The 20,662-nt window shown below is 33.2% G+C and overlaps 1 protein-coding gene across 4 annotated transcripts; it reads left to right on the top strand.

Moving 5' to 3' along the window:
* Positions 1 to 2,358: 2,358 nt before the first annotated feature.
* Positions 2,359 to 9,407, top strand: LOC125211083 (protein RFT1 homolog). Of its 4 annotated transcripts, none has more exons than XM_048110769.1 (16): positions 2,359 to 2,500; positions 2,579 to 2,798; positions 2,883 to 2,962; positions 3,726 to 3,820; positions 4,325 to 4,488; positions 4,871 to 5,022; positions 5,500 to 5,618; positions 6,473 to 6,636; positions 6,825 to 6,899; positions 7,724 to 7,795; positions 7,873 to 8,010; positions 8,252 to 8,407; positions 8,565 to 8,617; positions 8,712 to 8,890; positions 8,974 to 9,052; positions 9,144 to 9,407. In XM_048110769.1, the coding sequence occupies exons 2-15, from the start codon at positions 2,726 to 2,728 to the stop codon at positions 9,032 to 9,034; spliced, it is 1,581 nt and encodes a 526-aa protein (XP_047966726.1). In that variant the 5' UTR covers positions 2,359 to 2,500; positions 2,579 to 2,725; the 3' UTR covers positions 9,035 to 9,052; positions 9,144 to 9,407. The 4 variants fall into 4 exon arrangements, with proteins under 4 accessions (XP_047966726.1, XP_047966728.1, XP_047966727.1 ...); XM_048110771.1 differs by having other exon boundaries at positions 8,712 to 8,856; XM_048110770.1 differs by having other exon boundaries at positions 2,362 to 2,500; positions 2,673 to 2,798.
* The last annotated feature ends 11,255 nt before the right edge of the window (positions 9,408 to 20,662 follow it).

A 20,662-nucleotide genomic window follows, 5' to 3' on the forward strand; every position in this document is an offset into this window, starting at 1 on the left:
TCCGGCACTCCGATATCCCATCATCCCCCTGACATCAAGGCTGCCAAGGCCAAGGGCAAGGCGACCACATCCGCCACGGCGCTGCCTGACCATGCCGCAAGCCCGGCCCCGAGCTCGACCCTGAGCGCGAACCCGACCGAGACTTCGGCTGCGTCCCATGCCTACACTGATTTGGTGGCCTCCTCCGACTACAGGACGTTGTTGGACGCACACAACGCCCTGATGCAGACGACCAACCTGGCTCAAATCGAAGGCATCCAATGGATGATCGATGGCCTCACCCGCAGATTGGGACTACTCTAGACCGGATTTAGTGCACTTTTTTTTTATTTCTTTTGTAACCTTTTTTTTAATTTCTTATTTTGCAATTTTTTTTTAATTAAGTAAATGTAGGATTTGCATTAATTGTGTTTTTTTTTTTATATTTATTTTGCTTGATATATTTGCATAAATTATATAATAAATACAAAATAGAAGTAAAATGCTTAGGGCGTTGCTTAGGGCGGGCTATAGTCCGCCCCATGGCAGGTGGAAGTGGCGGAGGATAAAATGCTGACGTGGCGGTGCATAGGGCGTCGCTTAGGGCGGGCTATAGTCCGCCCCACTGTGAATGCTCTAATGAGTTGGGACACATTCTCCACTAACAATACTTAAAAAATTTCTCTATCTATCTCTCTCTCTTACTTTACTAATAATGCATTAAAACCCGTACCGAATTCAAAGTTTATACTCTTTGGGGACGGAGGGAGTATATTTACATTAATGTGAGAGAGAACTTTTTTCAAAAAAAAAAAATGATATCTTTTGTGGAATAACTAAAAAGGAAAGTGTGACATCTATTATGGGACGGAGGGAATATTGACTTTGTCTCAATTGGAGTAATATGTACTCCTTTCATCCATTATTAGGAGTCTCATTTCTTTCCAACTTGAGTTTTAAAAATTATTAAAAAAAAGTGAGTGAAAAAGTTAGTGTGATATATAGGTCCCACTATTAGCTTTAAATAATATGTGAGTGAAATGATTTAGTAATATTCATAAAATGTGAGGCTCTTACGACTATTTGTGATGATAACGAATCGAGACTCCTATTCGCACCAAAATGGAATAATGAGACTCATATTCGCGGACTAAGAGAGAATAATAAAGTGGTGAGTTTCTATTATACTATTATTCACTCTGCTAATTTTTCTTTCTCTCTAATTTAACTATTTATTACTCCCTCCATTCTAATGAAGATGACCCCGTCCTTGGGCGGCACCAGAATTTATGCAACTTTATTTTGTGTGTGAAGTGAGGAGAGTAAAGTAAGAGAGAATAAAATAAAAAGAAAGATGTTTCCACTTTTAGGACCCGTTCACTATGTAAGATATAGCAAGTTTAGGCTCAATTTCTGTAGTTATTCTTACGTCTACTTTCCAAGATGAATTACTTGTTGGCCCTACAAAATATCCTCGGCCCGCACTGTTCATTAGAAAAATTGCCCAAAATTCAAATCAGTAATAGATGTAAGATTCCGTTTTTACCCCTCAGCTTCATTTCACCCAAATTGGTTTTTCATTCCCCCCTCTCAAGTTTCCCCCAAAATCGCTAGGGCAAATTCTCACTCCTCCTCGCTGCATCTTTGTGTACGATACCCTGCTAATCATTCCGCGAAAAATCTCGCCGAAGATGTGTTGACAATTAACAGACGCAGAGACATAAGTAAACCAATTGGGCCACTACACTCAAAATCCAACCAATTCTAAAGTAAATCACATAAGAACATTACTAATTCGAGCATACCTATTACCAGTTGAACAAGAGTTTTGATTCCTGTAAAGCAAGCGACGTAGCCCAAAACCCCTTTTTGTAGAATGGGGGCTGCTGAAAAATTCCAAAGTGGCGCCCATTTTTTTGCTTTCCCGCTACTGAAATGATTTTGGGAATTTTGGAGGGTAATTTAGGTAAACCACTGAAGTGGGGGACTTTTTAAGAAAATAAAAAATCATGGAAAATGCAATTATAGTTTAATATCGTGATCAGTGAACATCTGAAATAAAATTGGAATATGTGGGCCATACCACTCCATTTAAGACCAAGTTATTTATCTATTCATTAAAAATGAAGGTAGGTGAACGAGTCCTTAGTAATGAGTTATTTTGATCGAGACAAACTAAAAAAAAAAAATGACTCATCTTTAATGGGACGAAGAGAGTATCATTTTTTCAAACGCGTGAAAAAAGAACTCAAAAGAACCGTGTATCTTAGACGATGTACTAATTCACAATCCAATTTTCTTAATTTGGGCTCAGTAATATAATATTCAGCCCATCTCTCTCTTATTCTGCTCTTTTAAACATCGAGTTTTCTTCTTCATTAAAAGAAAAAAGTCAGCATTTTTATTTTAACAGAAAAACAGAAAGTCTGCCTGGACTAGCTTAAGGCGGCCGCCGTGATCGTAATTCCGATCACTGCAATTGCGTAGTCGATTTGGTTGGCTGCTCAAACCTTTTCAAATGGTAATGTCCTCCTGCACTCACTTAATTCATTTGTTTATGCACTCAATTTTGACCCATTTAATCTATTTTCCTGTTTAGGTTTGTCAAAAGCCTAATCCTCAATTCAATTGAGTTCAATTACTTGCTGTGGCACTCCAAACTAACGAAAATTCATCATACAATGTCTCTGAAGATTGCTAGAAGTTAAGAAACCAAAGCATAGAGATTAAAATCAACGGGGAAAACATGGTTTCGGAGATGTCAAGTGCGGATGGCGGCACATCTGCGAGTTTGCAGCGCACTTTTAAATACTTATTAGGTTTTACAATTTTCACGTTCATCTCTATCTCCAGTTATTGAGTTTGTGATACAGTATTTACGTGTTATAGTGTTTACTTTGTAGCAACGCAGTTTCTGGCGAGGGGAATCCCATTCATATTCAACTCCTGGATTGTCAGACACTTATCTGAGGAAGATTATGCGGTAATTGTATTATGATAATATTAATCTCTTTTTGGCGAAATGAATGTGAATTTTGTCATAACTTTTTTAGGGAAATTTAGGAGTTACTTAATTGTTGTATGGTTAGAGAAATCACTTGTTGAACAAAAATGGACATACAGAATTATAAATGATTGTTAATCTGTTTGATTTCAACAGCCAAGAATCTCTATGGGGTGGGTGTGGAGGATCGAAATTGACTATTTCTTGTTTCGATTAAATTTCAAGTGATTTGGGCATTAACATAATTTAAAGGCAATTAATCTGAATTGTAATTTCAGTTCTAATGATTCATATGACCTGTGTCCACTTTACATTGTTTGGGAAAGATTTCGATGTTCAGAAGCATGACATCTAACCTTTTGTTTTTCATTATTACACTTGTTATTTAAATTATGTGTACTTGAATTAGTTAATATGTTTCTTAGTTCATTGGACTTTGATATTCTCACAATATTTCTTGCTAACTATGCTTGCGTTCATCATTTTTTTTTTTTGAAGTACTATCTAACACTAAGGGCCCGTTCGATTTGCAAGATTGTATCTCATGATTGAATATGTATTATGTTCGGTTCATGAGGTTGAATCTAACAACTTAATCTTAGATGGATAATCATATGATAATGAGTCGTAGCCACCCCTCCTACTAAAATAACCTGACAACTTAATCATAGATGGAAGATCATAATGAATTAATGAGTCATAGCAACTGAATGGCATCTAAGTGTTTCTTGAAACAATGCAGGTTTATGCCGTCCAGTTCCATTTGTTTGTTACCTGCATATTGTTTCTTAGTAGAGAGGGATTCCGGAGAGCATGCATGCGGGAAGATATCAAATGGTATTCTTAAATGCTTTTATTACTGCGATGCCCTATTATCCGTATTTTAGTCTTGTTTTCATGTACCTGCTCTCTGTGCTCACTTACCTTCAGTCTGGATTTGCTTGCTTCCCTTAATTACCTAATGACTTCCATTGATGTGATACGTGTCCATCTTTTCATGAATGTTCAGTGTCATTACTTAACATAGAACAACTTCATCAGTGCATAAAAATGTTTTATGTAATTCAGTTTTTTCATCCAAAATCTAGTTAAATTATGATTTCTTTATTGTGGTAATAACAGATGTAAAATGATCTACAAGTAGAAACTTACAGTTCAGATCACGTTTCAGGTTATGTGCTTCTTCTGCTAATTTTAAAAAAAAACACATATGTTTGCCAATGTTCGGGCCTTTGATGATTTTTTCTGATGTAAATGTTTTAAATGCCAGAATATGCATGGATATTTACTTATTTAGTTGTGTTTGGTTATCTGAATGTACTCTGAAAATGGATTAATCAGTGATGGAGCTTCAGCAACAGGAGCAAATGCTGCTAAAATTTTGAAAGTGTCCTGGATAACTTTGCCTATAGGAATACTGGTTACACTTGGAGCATGCATATTTGTATTCTGGTGGCAAGATCTAAGTTATTCTAGTCCATATGGACATGCTATCTTGATTAATGGTAAGCCTACAGACCTAGAGTTTCAGGGATGTGGTGCTTTGGTGCTACACAATATTAAGACAATTCTGATATTAGAAGTCTTGCATTTAATATATTAATATTTAAAATGCGATAGTGAGCTAGTGATTGTTTAATAATAGTAGAAGCAAAGTATATTGGTCTCTTCTGGTCCAACTAACTTCTGATGTTGAATCATTCTAAGGTTGTTGCTATTAGCAAAATATATTACTCTTCAACTTTGAGATACATAGAGCATTAAGTGGTGTTTTATTCAATCAGCTGCTCTTCTTTGGGAACATAATGGTTAAGTGGCATATAATACAGTCATCATCTTACTTTTCTCTCTGTTTAAGACATATTTTATCTATTTGTGCATATGCAGGTTTTGCATGCATTCTTGAGCTACTGGCAGAACCGTTTTATATTTTGTCCCAGACATTGGTTCTTCTGAAATTGCGGCTTCTTGTTGAAACTGCTGCCACTCTTTCACGCTGTATGATAACATATATTCTCATCCTGAAGCAGCCAAGCCTGGTAAGTAGTAGAGCTATGCTTTGCATTCTCAATCATAGAGGAGTTCTTACTGTCCTGACCTATTTTAGTGAAGAATCAAGCAAATTATATTTTACTAAAACTGTATGCTTAATACTTTCATCCAATGGAATTTATACTGCCCTTTATTATTTAGGGAATTAGGTTCATGCAACCTCAAACTATGTCGATTTTTGCTGGCTCAATCTTGACACCATAAAAAAACTAATTGGTCTCTCATCTGGCCCCTTAAGGCTCACACCCTAAAAATTGAAGCAGATCCCCTCTGTAATGATCAATTCGTATGTTCTTTTCTTGATTGTGCAAACAAATCGTCTCTCTCATATTCTCGAGTGCCTTTAATTATTAAAATACAGATATTCACGAGTATTATTGTGCTAGAACTTTTATGTGTTTTCTTTGGTCTTCAACTGAGTTGCACTGTAACTTCCAACTAATCAAGTATTATATGAACTACAGGAGAAAGCAATTGTATTTGCACTGTCACAGGTTGCATATGGAGCATCTATTTTCTTGGGTTACTGGGGCTACTTTCTTCTCTTTCAAGTCTATAAATCCTCCATTCTCTTTCCATTCAGGTATTATAATCTTTGTGGCCTCCATTGTACTGAGCTGCACTTATTTTCCACAAAGAACATAACATGGAAAATCAAATGGCTAACAAGTAACATCTAAGATAATTATTTATTGAAGTGTATTGGAGACTATTGTTTTCATGATCTACTCTGTTGCCTGGAAATTTAGTTTCTCTTTCACATTCCTTTATTCATGTCATACTCTAATTCTACTACCTCCGTCCCTTAAAATAGAAACTATTTCCATTTTGGGCCATCCCTTAAAAATAGAAACTTTTAATCTTTCTATTTTAGGACGTGGACCCCACAATGCACTAACACTTCTTCCGCTACTTTTTCTCTTCCTCTCTCTTACTTTACCCATTTTTCTTTTCCTCTCTCTTACTTTACCAATTCTTTTCTCTTACTTTACCATTTGTGCATTATAACTCGTGCCGTTTCAAAAGTTTATGCTTTTCGAGGATGGAGGTAGTATTATATAACTCCATCTTTGTTTCAAGTACTTAGGTGTTTTATTTTGAGACTGAATAGGATGATTGTTCAATAGCTAGTGGTCAGAGGAAGTCAGCTGGGTTTTGTTTTATGAATTGTTATATGGTTACTACCTTATCTTTTATTCTACGTGGACATTCTGGGGTAAGATCTCAAAATGGTGTCAATCTGGATAATCTTGTAGCATTTGAACCACATAGTATTGTCTATCTAGCTTTTTCTAGCATACAAAACCCTTGGTGTATTCTTCCAACATGCATAATGATTGTAATTTCAAGATGTAGTAATATTTTTGTAAGTTCAATAGAACAATCACTTTTCTCATTTATTTACTTCGAGTTTTTTTTTTTGATACTGCTTTTCAGGGTAGGAAATACAACGAGTTATGACCGTCCGCTTGCCAACATGTGTATGATTTTTACTCTTCAATCTTTCCGAAAGTTTATTCTTCAGGAAGGTGAAAAGTTTGTCCTTGTTTGGTTGGATACACCATATAACCAAGCAGTCTATGGACTAGTCGACAAACTTGGTAAGTTGACCATGCACGTTTTTCTTGTGTTCTTTTCTATATTTCATTTGCAAGGATAAGATTATTTTCAAATGGATGCTTGCTTGATAAATGATATTGGATATGCGTGCGAGATTTACCTATTTTAGAATTTTTTTTAATCGCTAGTCAGTCAGTAATCCAAAAAAACTAAGATGTTTTTCTTGCAGGAAGCTTAGTGGTGAGGTTGATTTTTCTTCCATTCGAAGAAAGTTCTTATATGACTTTTGCAAGGTCTGCCTCAGGTTTATACCTCTTCTTTTATGAGAACTTTATTTCTGGCATGCCAATGTGTATATCTATTCTGCAATCAACAATGATTTGGTGTACAATTATTAGAATTTACTTGGTGGTTGTTGTTTATATGCTGACATGCTTATCTGATGTGATAAAGTGTGTGTGGGGGGGGGGTGTCTTCCCTTATATAAAGCTGAACTGGATTAGACAAAAGAAATTAAAAATGAGTGCGCATCCAAACAATGCCTCAGCTTTCGGCATGCCACGTGCGATTTCTGTTGCTGGAAATCGAACTCCATGATGTGACTGTTAAAAGTTGATGGTTCAGATTTTTATTTTCTTTAGGTATTAAAGTGTGACTTTCCCATATTTTGTTATCCTATGCTACTGGAAATAACTTCAATAATCTCATAAGCAGCAATTCTGATGCTAGATTTGACTGTAGTAGTCCATCAAAGTTGTATGGGGGTCTTTTGGCCAATTTTTAGTGCTTCTGTAGATTTTATGCTTGCCTAAGCTATTAATCTAAAGGTATACGGGTGAGATTAGCTTTGGTAGAGATTGGGAAAGAACAGTAGATTACATTGTTTGATAATAGACATGAATTGGCTTTATTATTTTAAGGTAAGACAGAAAAATGAACAAACGATTCTTATAGATTGTTCAAAAAGCATTGTCATGCAATAAAATTAATTTTATTTGGCAAATTGTGCAAATTGTTGAAGCCTGGTTATGGCTGTTTTACAGTTTACAATATTTAGCCTCATTATAGATAAACATGAGCATTCATTTCTAAGATGCATGTTAACTTTCTAACTTTGTGTCCACGCAGGAGATCCCAAAAAAAAAGTGAAAAATCTTGCGAGGAGTCTTACAGATGCACTAAAGCTTGTTTTGCTAATAGGTATACTGCAATTGTCTTGCTTCCTAGCTGTGTACCTTTTGTTCTTTGAAGATACCTATGATTACTCTATTTTGCAGGTCTGGTGGTTATTGCATTTGGTCCAAGTTACTCCTACTCCCTCATCAGATTGCTGTATGGCAGGAAATGGAGTGACGGAGAAGCTTCTACAGCACTCCAATATTTTTGCCTTTACGTGATAGTTATAGCCATGAATGGTAAATGATTGTACTTTCTACTCTTTCAGTATATCCCTCATCTTTCCTATGAGTCTTGACACTATATTATACTGTTTTTCTTGTTTTGGGGTCATTGTGTTTTATGCTGCTGCTCTTTGATTATTTTTCGGCAACAAAATTGGTTTTGCAGTTTCTGGAAGAACAATACTAATAGTTTCTAGCTATTTAAGGACAACTACATGGCTAAAGTTGTTTGACTGATCATAATCTTATCTATCAGGAACATCTGAAGCATTTTTGCACGCAGTTGCAACAGAGAATCAACTTAAACGATCGAACGACGCATTGCTAATCTTCTCGTTGATTTACCTGGTCATGAATGTCTTACTTATAAGATCAGCAGGTGCAATCGGCTTGATATTAGCAAATTCCTTGAGTATCCTTTACGAATTTTCTAAATATTACTATAGGCCATTCTAATCTGCCATACTTCTGCTTGATGTAGTTTATTATGTTAAGTAGCAGCACATATAACAATGGTGATAATTAATTGATCATTCAAAAAATTTTCTTCCTTGACGTTCAATAAAAAGACATGATCTTGCGGATAGTCTACTCAGCAATTTTCATCAGACAGTTTTTCAAGGTATGCCTATAATATGCCACTTATATGCCTTCTTTTGAAGCATTGCAGCTTGTGGATACGATGAACCATAGCTCATTGTGTGTCGTCTTCGCAGGAATCCTCCTCCTTTTCCTTTAAAAGTTGTTTGCCTGGTGGGTATGAGTTTCTTCTGGTTTCAGGTTTTGCCACCTTCGTCTTTGAAAGGCTATATCTTGATCGAGATAAATTCTGGGCCACCTTTGCTGTGCATCTCTCTTTCGGTTTGTCCTGTTTCATTGTATCTGCATATGTAATGTGAGTATTACTGTGGATTTTTTCGTGACTGTCTTCCAATCGAGTAGCTTTGATGTTTCTAATAATGGCACTCTTGTCTTCAGCTATCGAAAGGAGAAGCCTTTCATTAACAAAATCATACGTTTCCGCGAACATGCTGATTGAATCTGCTACACATCGAAGGTTACATGTTTTTTTTCGCAGTCAATCTGTCGTAAAAGATTTTTATTTAGTATGCAATCTTACCTTCTTCATTTTTTTTTTCAATATGTAGGTTGTGACATGACGATAGAAAATCACTGTTGCAGAACGATATCTGTATCAGTTGTAGCTGACATTAGTACTTGAACTGTAACAATATAAGTTAGTTTATTGCCTAGCAATCTCATGATTTAGTGTTGTGACATGTTATGCTTCTTGTTAATTTCTTTTTGAGGGAGGTGTATTAGTGTTGTTACTACTTCTTAATCTAAGAGGTGAAGTGGATGCAATTTGGTTGAGTATTAATAAGATTGACTCAGTCCTTTGCTTGCTTTAAGTCAAAGCTTGAATTGTGAATTGGAAAACTCAGAAGACTCATTAACATTATAAAATTTATTTTGAGCTCAATCGAGATTAAAATTCTCTGTTAATATAAAATTTAAATTTAATTTGGAGAATATAATTTTAATAAATTAGTTCATAGATTTTAGGTCATATTGGACCATGTATTTTGGGTCATGAACAGGCTTACACCCATTCAAAATGGGCCCGATCTTGTTTCTTCCTCTGTTCCATAGATTTAATTTCTTCCTTTCATTTCCGTAATGATGGTTTACGAAAATGAATATTGATATTTATATAATTATTATGTAAGCTATAAGATTAAGAATATATAGAAGTAGAAATTATCACTTTATATTAGTCAGTTTTGAAACCATATTCATTGTTTTATCTCACTATGGTTTACTCTAGTTTTCTGATTAATCACTTTATCTATATTGTTAAATGTCTTTATGTTAATTAATTTTGTGCATGTTTGAAATAATTTCAAGACTTTGATAAATCCAAAAATTTTGGAAAATCAAAAAAGTCAAATCTTAATGCTAAAGTCACTCAACAAAAAAGGTACTCTGTCCGTTAGCCGTTCATAATCTTATTTTAACTCATAATGAGTTTTAAGAAATTGTTTAATTTTATGAAGAAAAATAGAAAAATAAGTTAGTAAAATATGAACTTTCACTTTTATATACTTCCTCAATCTTATAAAAATAGATTAGTTTTATCATGTTAGGTCATTCCCAAAATAAGACAAAGTCTAAATAAGGAAAGTTTTTAACCAATTAAACATCACTAATAATGTGGGCCTTACAATCAACTTATACTGCTCTCACTACCTTTTTTTCCCTCTCTTACTTTTTTTTCATTTCTCTCTTACTTTACTAATTGCACATTAAAATCTGTGTTATTTACAAATTTGTCTATTTTTTGTGAGGATATACAGAGTGAAGTATTGATTTTATAATAAAATGTGAGTAATGATTTAGGTGAATGGGGGCTCTACTTACTTAGAATGAAAAACGGTAAATAAGACTTTAAATCCCGGACAGCCTGAAATGGCAAAATGAAATATTTTTTCACGGACGAAGGGAGTATCAAATTAAAATACTACTGCACTACATTTTTAGTGTAAATATCATATTCTCTCCATCAATAAAAAATAGTAGTTCCAAGGATAAATATCACATATATAATAAAAATTAGAAAAGTAAGAGATACTGAGAAAAGTTGAATAAGGTATGATAAAGAGAAAAAAAGTGGTGCTATTAATTTGCGAAACACTTTTTTATTTTTAGATGGAACTATTTTTTGCTGACACCTCAAAATGAAAATATAAATAAAGGAATATTAAAAAGTGATTTTGCTTCAACTATATTTATACTAAAATCAAACTTAAAATAAATATTTTTATTGACTTACTTTTATATTAAAAAAATTAGAAAAAATAGTTTAAATTTGTTTTAGTGTAAATTTAAAAATAGATATATCTTGTTCAGAAACCTAAAATGGATAGATTTACACTACCATTAAAACTACTCTTACTACTCTATTTTGATATTTAAAGTAATATTGTTAGAGATGGTTGTAAAACTTTTTCATTACTCTATTTTGGTATTTAGTGTAACACCAAACGCTAAATATACACAGTACAAGCTGGAATTTCTAGTGACATTGAGTCAATTACAACTAAAATAAAGATCAATGAAGTTTGAAAATGAAATCAATCTACTTTTGAGGTTACGTGCTAGGCATTTCTGGTTCACATAATTATATCCTACTACTCTGAAAGAAAACAATTTATTGTGCAAATGGATATAATGCTATTTTGGAATTAATATTTTTAGATTGATTGTATATGTTACAGGACAGGGAAATGCTGAATCTTATTGTTCCATTAATTTTTGAGTATGACCTTCTGAATATTGTTTTCTATACAAATGTCATATAAAATTCAGTAGCTTAAGCCTTAACGGTTTAATTATTAGTCTTTTAACTAAAAAATCTATGGGCCAACCTCAATGAAAACATATTTTTATTCTTTATTTCTTCATTTTATCGATTGATGTTATTTCTTCTTACCAAAATAAACTCTTAAAATATTTTATAAAATCTAAACTCCTACTAGTTTACATATATTATAAGTTTTATTTATTTTAAAAAATCTAGTTATTTACATTAGTATGTAAATATATTTGTGAATATTTATAATAATTTTAGATTTTTAAAGTTAAGTTGTTTCATTATGAGTCTAATCGGGGAATTAAAACATGATTCTATCAAATTAAATACAGATACGTCTTTGGAAGGGAGCTCGACTTGTGCTTTTGGGGGTGGACTATTTGCGACGCTACAAGATGTTGGAAAGGTGGGTTTATCACCAATATTGGAGTTTGTTCCATTTTGACTGCAGAAATTTGGTGTATGTATTATGGGTTACAAGTCGCTAAAACTTTGGGCTTTCGGAAGTTGGAAGTAGAGAGTGATAGTTTTTTCGGAGTTTCTATGATTATGGAGCCCCTCGAGGTATCTATCTGTTGGCAATTGTGCACAAGGTACATGAGTTATTGAAGGATTTTGATCCGTGGTGGTACAGCATGTGCACCGAAAAAGGGAATTTTGCTATTGACTTTATGTCACATTATGCTTATAGGTTTCATAGAGGAATGCATGTGTTAGAAACAGTCCCTATGGAGCTCCGTAGTTGGCTGCTGCATGATAGAATAGGCATTTCTTATATTCGGTAGTTTAGTTTTGTTTTTAGGCTTTGCCTTCGTTAGCTACCCAAAAAAACATGATTTGTTTACAATTATAAAATCCTTAATTTTTCTCTATGTAGTGATGATGGATATGTATTCCGACATTTTTCAAAATCAACTAGTTATTTCTGGAAAATCGGGACATAAATCTTACAATGATGGTATTATCAAAAGTCGGGACACAACATTATACTTTCCCTAATTAAATTATACAGCATGAATAACATGATTGTAGACCTGCCCAAGGTTTACCGAACCGACAATTAACTGTGAAATCGTAACCGCCGGTTATGGTTCCAAACCGGAACTGCGAGAAATATTCCGAACCGAAACCGTGAATTTTAGAACCGTGGTTCGTTTAGTTTTCAAATTTTTTGAACCGAAACTGCGACCGAACCGCTAGTTCCGACAAGAGACACGAGGAATCACTGCACCAAGTGACGTTTCAGCTTTTTGCAGACGATTTGTTGACCAAAACCGGCGGTTCCACGGCCGACCAAAAAGGTGAGCGAGGTAAGAGAACTACGTGAGCTTTGATTCCTCAATTAAATTGTGGATACGTAGGCAACTTAACTCAAATTTGAAAAGTCTAACTTTGAAAATTTAAGTTGAGCTCAAGCCCTTTTCAATTTTTTTTCCTTTTTTCCTCATTTCATGTTTTTTTTGTTTACGTTTAGACGAGTACGACACTTGTAAATTACTATATCACATTGTAATTTGTTTGTAAATTTTATCACATTGTAATTTGTAAATGTAAATTGTAAATTTGTAATGTATTGTTGTCCGTTTCAAGTTTCAACTCTAATTCAATTAAATTGATATAATTTTCACCTTATTTGTCTTACTTCAATTTAAACTATCCATTTTCTTTTTTCAATTTATTTTATAATTTCAAACCACATGGCAAAAAAAAAAAAAGGAAAAACACCGCGAAACCGAACCTACGAACCGTCCAAAAACCGACGGTTCCAAACCGAAACCGAAACCGCCGATTTTTGAACCGAAACCAAAACCGAAAAAGTCTCACGGTTTGGATCCGGTTCCATATTTCCCAAAATCGGAACCGGCGGTTCCGAACAGAAACCACCGGTTCATGAACCGTGGGCAGGTCTACATGATTGTGCTTAGTCATATCACATCCACCAATTTTTACATCATTTTGGCTAAGAAATTTATTGTTTGATTTTACTACTTATGTATCTTAAAAGAAATTAGAAACACTCATATACATATTTGAAGACAATGGATTAACGTTAGTTTGATAATACATAGTACTAAAATAAACTACTCTCTTCGTCCCACTAAGTTATGTTTAAAAACCTTTTGTTTCTTTATAAGACATTGGGATATAAAAGTGCCTATTTGTTTTGTTTTTTGTATTTCTAGCAACGATTATCGGGATTTAATTTAATGAATACTACATTACTAATATCAATTAGATCATGCTCATTTTTTTGTATATCATGGGCCGTATATGTGGGTTTTCTAAATTATTAATAAGCGTTGCAAACTTGGTCACGAGACATCTGTCTTAGTAATGTTAAGAATGCGACACCAAAAAAGGAGAAAGATTATGATTTTTTTGTCATTAAATTTGGGATGTGGTCACTTTAAAATTGTTGAATGTCAACGTACATTTAGAACCATACAAAAGTTGAGCTTGCATCATTGCTGATGCCTAAGTAGAAATAGCAGCTGAAATCTTGAAAAAGAGTCTTCGGTTCCATACAAAAATATTTCACATCATCAATCACTATTCCACAATAATAAGCCGACCCATAAAAATGACTTGAAGATGGTCATGTGAAAGGATCGATTTTTAACTTCATATCAAACTACATAATTAATTGCGTCCACATTAGAATTGAAGAGAGTGAGGTGTTGCGTTTTTATTTAATTATTTAAATTTATTTTCAATTTCATTTTTTTTGCTTTTAATTAAGTAGGGGACCTCATATATAGTTGATGGTAGAAAGGAATTGATGTGATGGCGACTGCCCACTCACGCATGTTTCAAAATTGACACTTGGATAGTAAAATTTCATAAGTATACGCTCCAAAATATAATCCCGTACATATAGATTGGGAATTCCATGAGTTCAATTAAAAAAAATTGTTAGAATAAAATAATAAACATAAACTTATAAAAAAACCTATAAAGAAACATTGATTTTGTAGCCGTTTTGAAAGAGTCAACCATTTGACCATTAATAGACGTTGACGGGGATTGAGGATATTATATTATACTAATTTCTAATCATCGATATATTTATTTTATAATCATCGGTATAATAGTCTTTATATTCTAACAACAAAAATTAATCGTATAGTTTAATGTAAAGATTTTCTTTAAACGTTTGATAGAAATTAATAATAGGGTCCCCAAAAGAGACCATAATATAAAAAATATTCCTTCCGTTTCTTTTGACATGTAGATTATATTTAATATGTTAAAGGGAGAGAATAAAATATTAGAGTGAATAAAATAAGTAAGATAAAAAAAAAATAAAGTACGAGAGAAAATGTATTACTCTTACTTTTTATCAAAAATAAAAATGACTCTATTATGTTGGAACGTCCAAAAATGAATACGACTCTATTAACATGGAATGAATAGAATATAAAATTGGCATCAATCGATGAGTATACTTAAATTTGGAAATAGATAAACCATAGTCGTTATTATTAACAAAATCCTTATAGTTCTACGATATTAGAATTATGAATCCAATAGAAGAGAGAACAAAAACTTAAGAACAATGTACCATTCTTGAAGGCGTAGCAAAGTTAATGAAGTAGCACAATCTCTTTTATATATAAATAGGAAATTTAAGTTCGCTCATGATGGACTCGAATCTAAGATATTTGGTCTCGGAGTGACCAATTTTTGGTTAGAATATAATCTGGATCACCTATTGAAGTGGATTTGACGAGGTAATTACACAATTCATACAAAATGTTTTCTCTTTGTCTCATATTGGTGCGAAATGTTTGAAGTTTGCATAATAAAAAAACTTTCATCGTCATATGTGTTTGAACGTCATTAATTCATTACCTACGTGATGTAGAAATATGAAACAATGATGAAATTTTTCGCACCAATGTAAAAATAATGATACAATTTTTTAAATCAACATGAAACAATAATAGTAGAATATTATATACTCTACATTGACAAAGACTGAACGACATCCAAACATAATAATGGAGGTACTAAATTGAAACATGAATGAAACTTTTTATACTATGATTTATGTATATTTTGAATTTTTTTTTAACAATATATAATAAGTTAAAATATTTTCTAACTCCGGATTTGGTAGAAAGTTAGAAACTACTCCACTATACAAGAATATGGGGCAGACTTCTGTAAAGATGTGGGATCATAATTATGTTTAGCATCCATAACAATTAAATTCAATTTATGTAGACCCTACATGTGGAAAATTAGGGAGATTAAGTGTTTATTTTGATCAATTTAGATGTGCACAAGTGCACAATTCTCAATCATAGTAATGTATGATTGATTGAATAAGCATTCTAGATATATGCTATTTCAACATAAAAAGATTTTGATATCAGCATCATCTGAATTCATAGAGTAGGAATAATGTCATATTATTTGTATTTTCCTCTCATTCACAAATTTCGGCGTTTTTACATAGCTTTTCAACTTTAAAAAAAATCCATATTATCGAATTTTAATGTATTTAGAAATTTTTAGTTAGTTCACATATTTTCCTTTTTAGATTTTGAGTTTAGTTACTGCATTCAGTTTTTTAAGCTATTGCCACGATGCGTAGTTTAATTTTTTTATATGCTTTTCATTCTAAATTTAAAGTTTTTTAGTTTTTTTCTTATACGAGAGAAAAGGCTCAAACCGCTTAGAGATCGGTGAGCAAAGGAACCAAAGTTCAGTATCAACTAGCCCAAGAAAACAAGCAACAAAAAAACCTCAAACCAGGAAAAGCAAGCTAAGCAAAGGAAATGCACCCCCGAAGCAGAACAAAGAAAACAAAAACTAAACAAACATCAACCAACTAACTAGGAGGCAGGGCGAGCTATAATGCACATATATGTTTATCAGAGTTGCTTCTGTGATTATGCTCCGTCCATCTTCTAGCTTTAAGAAGTCCTCACACATTTGGCTCGGTGAGAAAGGAAATTCTGGGCACCATCCTTTAGTCCATGCTCCAAGCCTCCAAATAATGAGTCTCTTCTCAGTTTCCCAGTTCGGTTCCAAATAATGAGTCTCTTCGAGTTTTTTAGTTATTGCGTAATTAGCCACTTTTAATATTTCCGTTTACTTATACTACTGTATTTACTTTAATTTTGATATTTATTTAGCTTCTGCATAATTAGTTGTTTGTGATTAATGATTAATACTTCTTCTGTTCCTGAAAAGTATGAACTATTTTCTTATTAGTTCGTCCCTGAAAAATACTATGAACTCTTATTTTGAAATAGTTAAACAATACATTACCGCTATACATCATATTTTGTACAACTTATACCATTATACTACATTACTAATGATGTGGAACCCACTCTCCACTAGCACTAGTTACACTTCCATTATATATTTCTTCTCTCTCTTACTTTACCAATTATACATTAAAATCCGTACCGAATAATGTTTATACTTTTTAGGGACGGAGGGAGTATAGTTATATCTTGTTCTCTATTATTTTGATATTTTGACCGTTTTGTGCAAAACGTGTAGATAAAGAGCTTAACTAGGTGAAAAAAGGGATAAAAAAAGTGGACCTCGAGACATTTCTACCCAACTAAAAACCCAACGACTCGCTAGGATGACACTGACTTCCAGAGAGTTTCTAGCAACTTGCTGGAATTACAAGAAGGTCCAGAGAGTTTGCATCAACTTGTTGGAATAAAACCATAACCAAGACAGTTATCAGCGACTCGTTAGGTGCACACTCATCGACTTGCTAGAATGGCGCTGGCTTCTTTTCAGTCCTAGGAATAAAAGACCTAGGGCACAATTTCCAACACATTCTACAACCCCATATTGTCAAATTTTCATCCAAGAACAAAAAAAAGAAGACCATTGTGAAGATTTTGATCATCAAGAAGAAGGATTCTCACTGCTCAATTCATCTCTGGGACATTGGTATCATCTTGCTTATGTTTCTTATGTTTTCCGTGGATTATATTTGTGATATTCTTTCAAACATTAGTCGCTAAACAACTTGTGTAGGGTTTTGGGTGAATACTACATTGATTATGTTTTGATGTATTGGAATTGAACCTTTTACATAGCTTTTGTAATTTTTTGATTATTCTTGTGCTTTTAATCATTTTCTTGCTTAGCTAACCATTGAATTGTGATCGTTTAACTATATTAATATAGATATACAAAGCTTCTCTTGGTTAAGTGAACAATCATCATTTAAATTATTTGCATTCGAGAACAAAAAAACTTTGATATTAGAATCTAATCAACCTGATGAATGCACTTGAGAGAGGGCCTATTCTATAGTAACGATTTTCCTAATAATCATAGAAATACTAAGTCATTAATGTAGTTGGATCCTAGAACTCCGCCTCTTTCTCCATATTTTCTAAACTTCAAATCATCTTTTATTTTATTTTATGTTGCTTGAATTGGTAGGTAATTTAGGATTTTAGGACCAAACCAAATCTTGAATCGTTTAAATAGTGAATGATTATGATTCAGGTACTTAAGTTAACTGACTAATCTATGTGGATATGATACTCTTGCTTGTCATCACTATAATAGCCCGCCCCAGTACACTTGCGAGACATTTCATTGCTAAAATATGGGCAAGTGAATTTGCTATAGTATTTTCACCTGACCGATCCAATTGTAAATCGATAATTTTATCAGCTTGGCTTGTTCATTTTTAAAATATACCTTGGCAAAAGAAAAAGAAGATATATATAGTACTAAATAAAGGGGAAAAGAGCTAAATATATTTGCATCATGTGACCATTAAGGAATTATATTTGCCAAATTTACACTTAGGGTGACAATTGATTAAAAAAAATGAAATGTGATAATATATTCTACCATAAATATTCTTAATATTCTTATTAATAATAAATATTATAAATATTTGGTGATTCAATGTATCAACAAAAAACAAACACCTCATTAATACCAAATGTTAGGACTTAGCCTTAGAAGACACCGGTAATATTGGAAGTATATGAGTATTTTTTTGAATTTGATTATGTAAGATATGAAGCCGCAACATATGATTTCCTTCATTAATGACTTATTCCGGCCATATTAACGAATGTGAAACCAGAATTGGTGAACTGAACAGTACCTTTCACTGGATCAAATATACATATATTTTTAGAAGTAACTATCATTCCTTGTCCGAAAATTCTTGATGGAATGAACAATATTTAATGTTAAGTCTTCAAAAGATCCTCCAATAACTTATGTGCAGCCATTTGAATAGAAACCGACTAGTACTACTACTATCCCAATATTAAGCAAGTCAATTAATGAAAATTCACCATATGTTACCAGGTGCATAATGTTAGGATTATAATGGATTTTTTTAGATTTCTCTTCAGTCAATTCAGTTAAAGGCAATTAAAAACAATGTTGATGGATAATGGGTTGTGGGACGGTTAATATATTATGGCTTTGTTCATTGCTGTGGACATGGGCAATTGGGCAACCAGGTGCCTAGCTTAGGTGGATATAGCCAAAGAATTACTGCTACAATTTACTTCCTCATCCGTCCGCGAGTAGGAGTCCCGTTTTACCATTTTAGTTCGTCCACGAGTAGGAGTTCCAGTTCACTTTTACTATAAATAGTACTCTCTCCGTCCCATTGAAGATGACCCACTTTCCCATTTAGTTTGTCCCACCTAAGATGACCCATTACTTAAAATGGAAACACCTTTATCTCTATTTTATTCTCTCTCTCTTACTTTACTCTCTCCCTTCAACACACAGAATAAAGTTGCATAAAATCTCGTGCCGCTCAAGAAAGGGGTCATCTTCCTTAGGACGGAGGGAGTAATAGGGTTTCATCTTCCACTAACTCATTGCACTCACATTCATCTAAAACTAATATATACAAGTGAAACCGTTATTCCACTAACTTTTTTCCATCCACTTTTCTTAATATTTATTAAAACACGTGCCGCCAAGAAATGAGACTCCTAATAGCGGACGAAGGGAGTACAAATTAGTGGATGTGAATTGAATGAGAGTAAAATAGTACTCCCTTCTTCTTATAATAAGAGTTACATTTTGTCATTTCAGTCCGTCCCACAATAAAAATCACATTATATTTTTATCATCAATGGTAAGTAGGTTTCACGCCCACTAACTTATTTCACTCACATTTTATTATAAAATCAATATAAAAAGTGGGTCTCATATTGCACAAACTTTTCAATCCACTATTCTTTGTATTTCGTAAAATTCGTGCTCATAACAAATGTGACTCATGTTATGAGACGGAGGGAATAAGTAAGAAAACAATAACATTTTTTTTATGAAGTCTAGCTTGGCCGACCAATATTACGATACCTAATTTCTAGACACAAGGTTGTTTTGTTTCTATATAACTTACCACCATTAATTCACAAATTAATACTTAGTTCTTTTTTTTTCTTTGTCAACTATTATCTTCTTGTTCATAAATAGCATCATTCATTACTTGTGAAAAAACTTGCTAAAATATCCATTTAGTGTCGGCCAAACTATCGTCATTTTGTTTGTGTCTGATTCGCAATTTCGGCAACAACAAATTGGTATGTTTTTGTCTTACTTCATTTTTTCAGATAAAATAAAACAAAAACTAAACACTGAAAATTGTTTAGCTTAACTTAGAAACTATACAATAAATAATAATTAATCAATGTAGACATATAACTTAATACTAATTCGGTAGTAAAATTAGTACTTGTTCATGAATCTATACAATAATACTGAAATTAATCCAAAAAAAAAAAAAAAAACCGAAAAAGGCATCACTGGTGGGGGCTGAAAAAATGAAAATATTTTACATGTTTGTACGTACGATACTCAATGATTGAGTATGCTGAATAAATTCGAAGCAGACCCTTTCTCTGGATGAAAAAATTAATATTATTTGTAAGTCAAAGAAAATAAAAAATTCCCAAATCCTAAAAGGTGTGAACAATATGATCCCACATCAGCTCCTCAACGGATAATTTTATAATAAAAATATTACAATATATACACATAGGCTATATATAAAGCACGTGCAAATTAGGTAATGACCCTACCACGCGTTGTCACGTCTGGCTCCATGATTTTAGTTTGACCCCACACCCGGACCCGACCCGGCCCGATTAACCCTACGCTAAATTTACGCTTATTGGACTTTCCGATTCAACGCGCTGTGACTCGAACCAGAAATTCTACTTCAACCAGCCATGCTCTGGATCTCCCCTTTTTGGTCTGTGCCCTTTCCATATATATACACACCCAATCATGCTCTCAATTCCTCAGCCGCCAAAA

Source organism: Salvia hispanica, chromosome 3, assembly GCF_023119035.1.
Source record: "Salvia hispanica cultivar TCC Black 2014 chromosome 3, UniMelb_Shisp_WGS_1.0, whole genome shotgun sequence".
NCBI classification, from domain to species: Eukaryota; Viridiplantae; Streptophyta; class Magnoliopsida; order Lamiales; family Lamiaceae; genus Salvia; species Salvia hispanica.

Bases quoted from the DNA above. Each gene is read 5' to 3' on its own strand.
- LOC125211083 (XM_048110769.1), top strand. From the start codon at position 2,726: ATGGTTTCGGAGATGTCAAGTGCGGATGGCGGCACATCTGCGAGTTTG. The intron at 2,963-3,725 runs GTAATTGTATTA...GAAACAATGCAG, and splicing joins TATCTGAGGAAGATTATGCG to GTTTATGCCGTCCAGTTCCA. The intron at 7,796-7,872 runs GTATACTGCAAT...TCTATTTTGCAG, and splicing joins AAAGCTTGTTTTGCTAATAG to GTCTGGTGGTTATTGCATTT.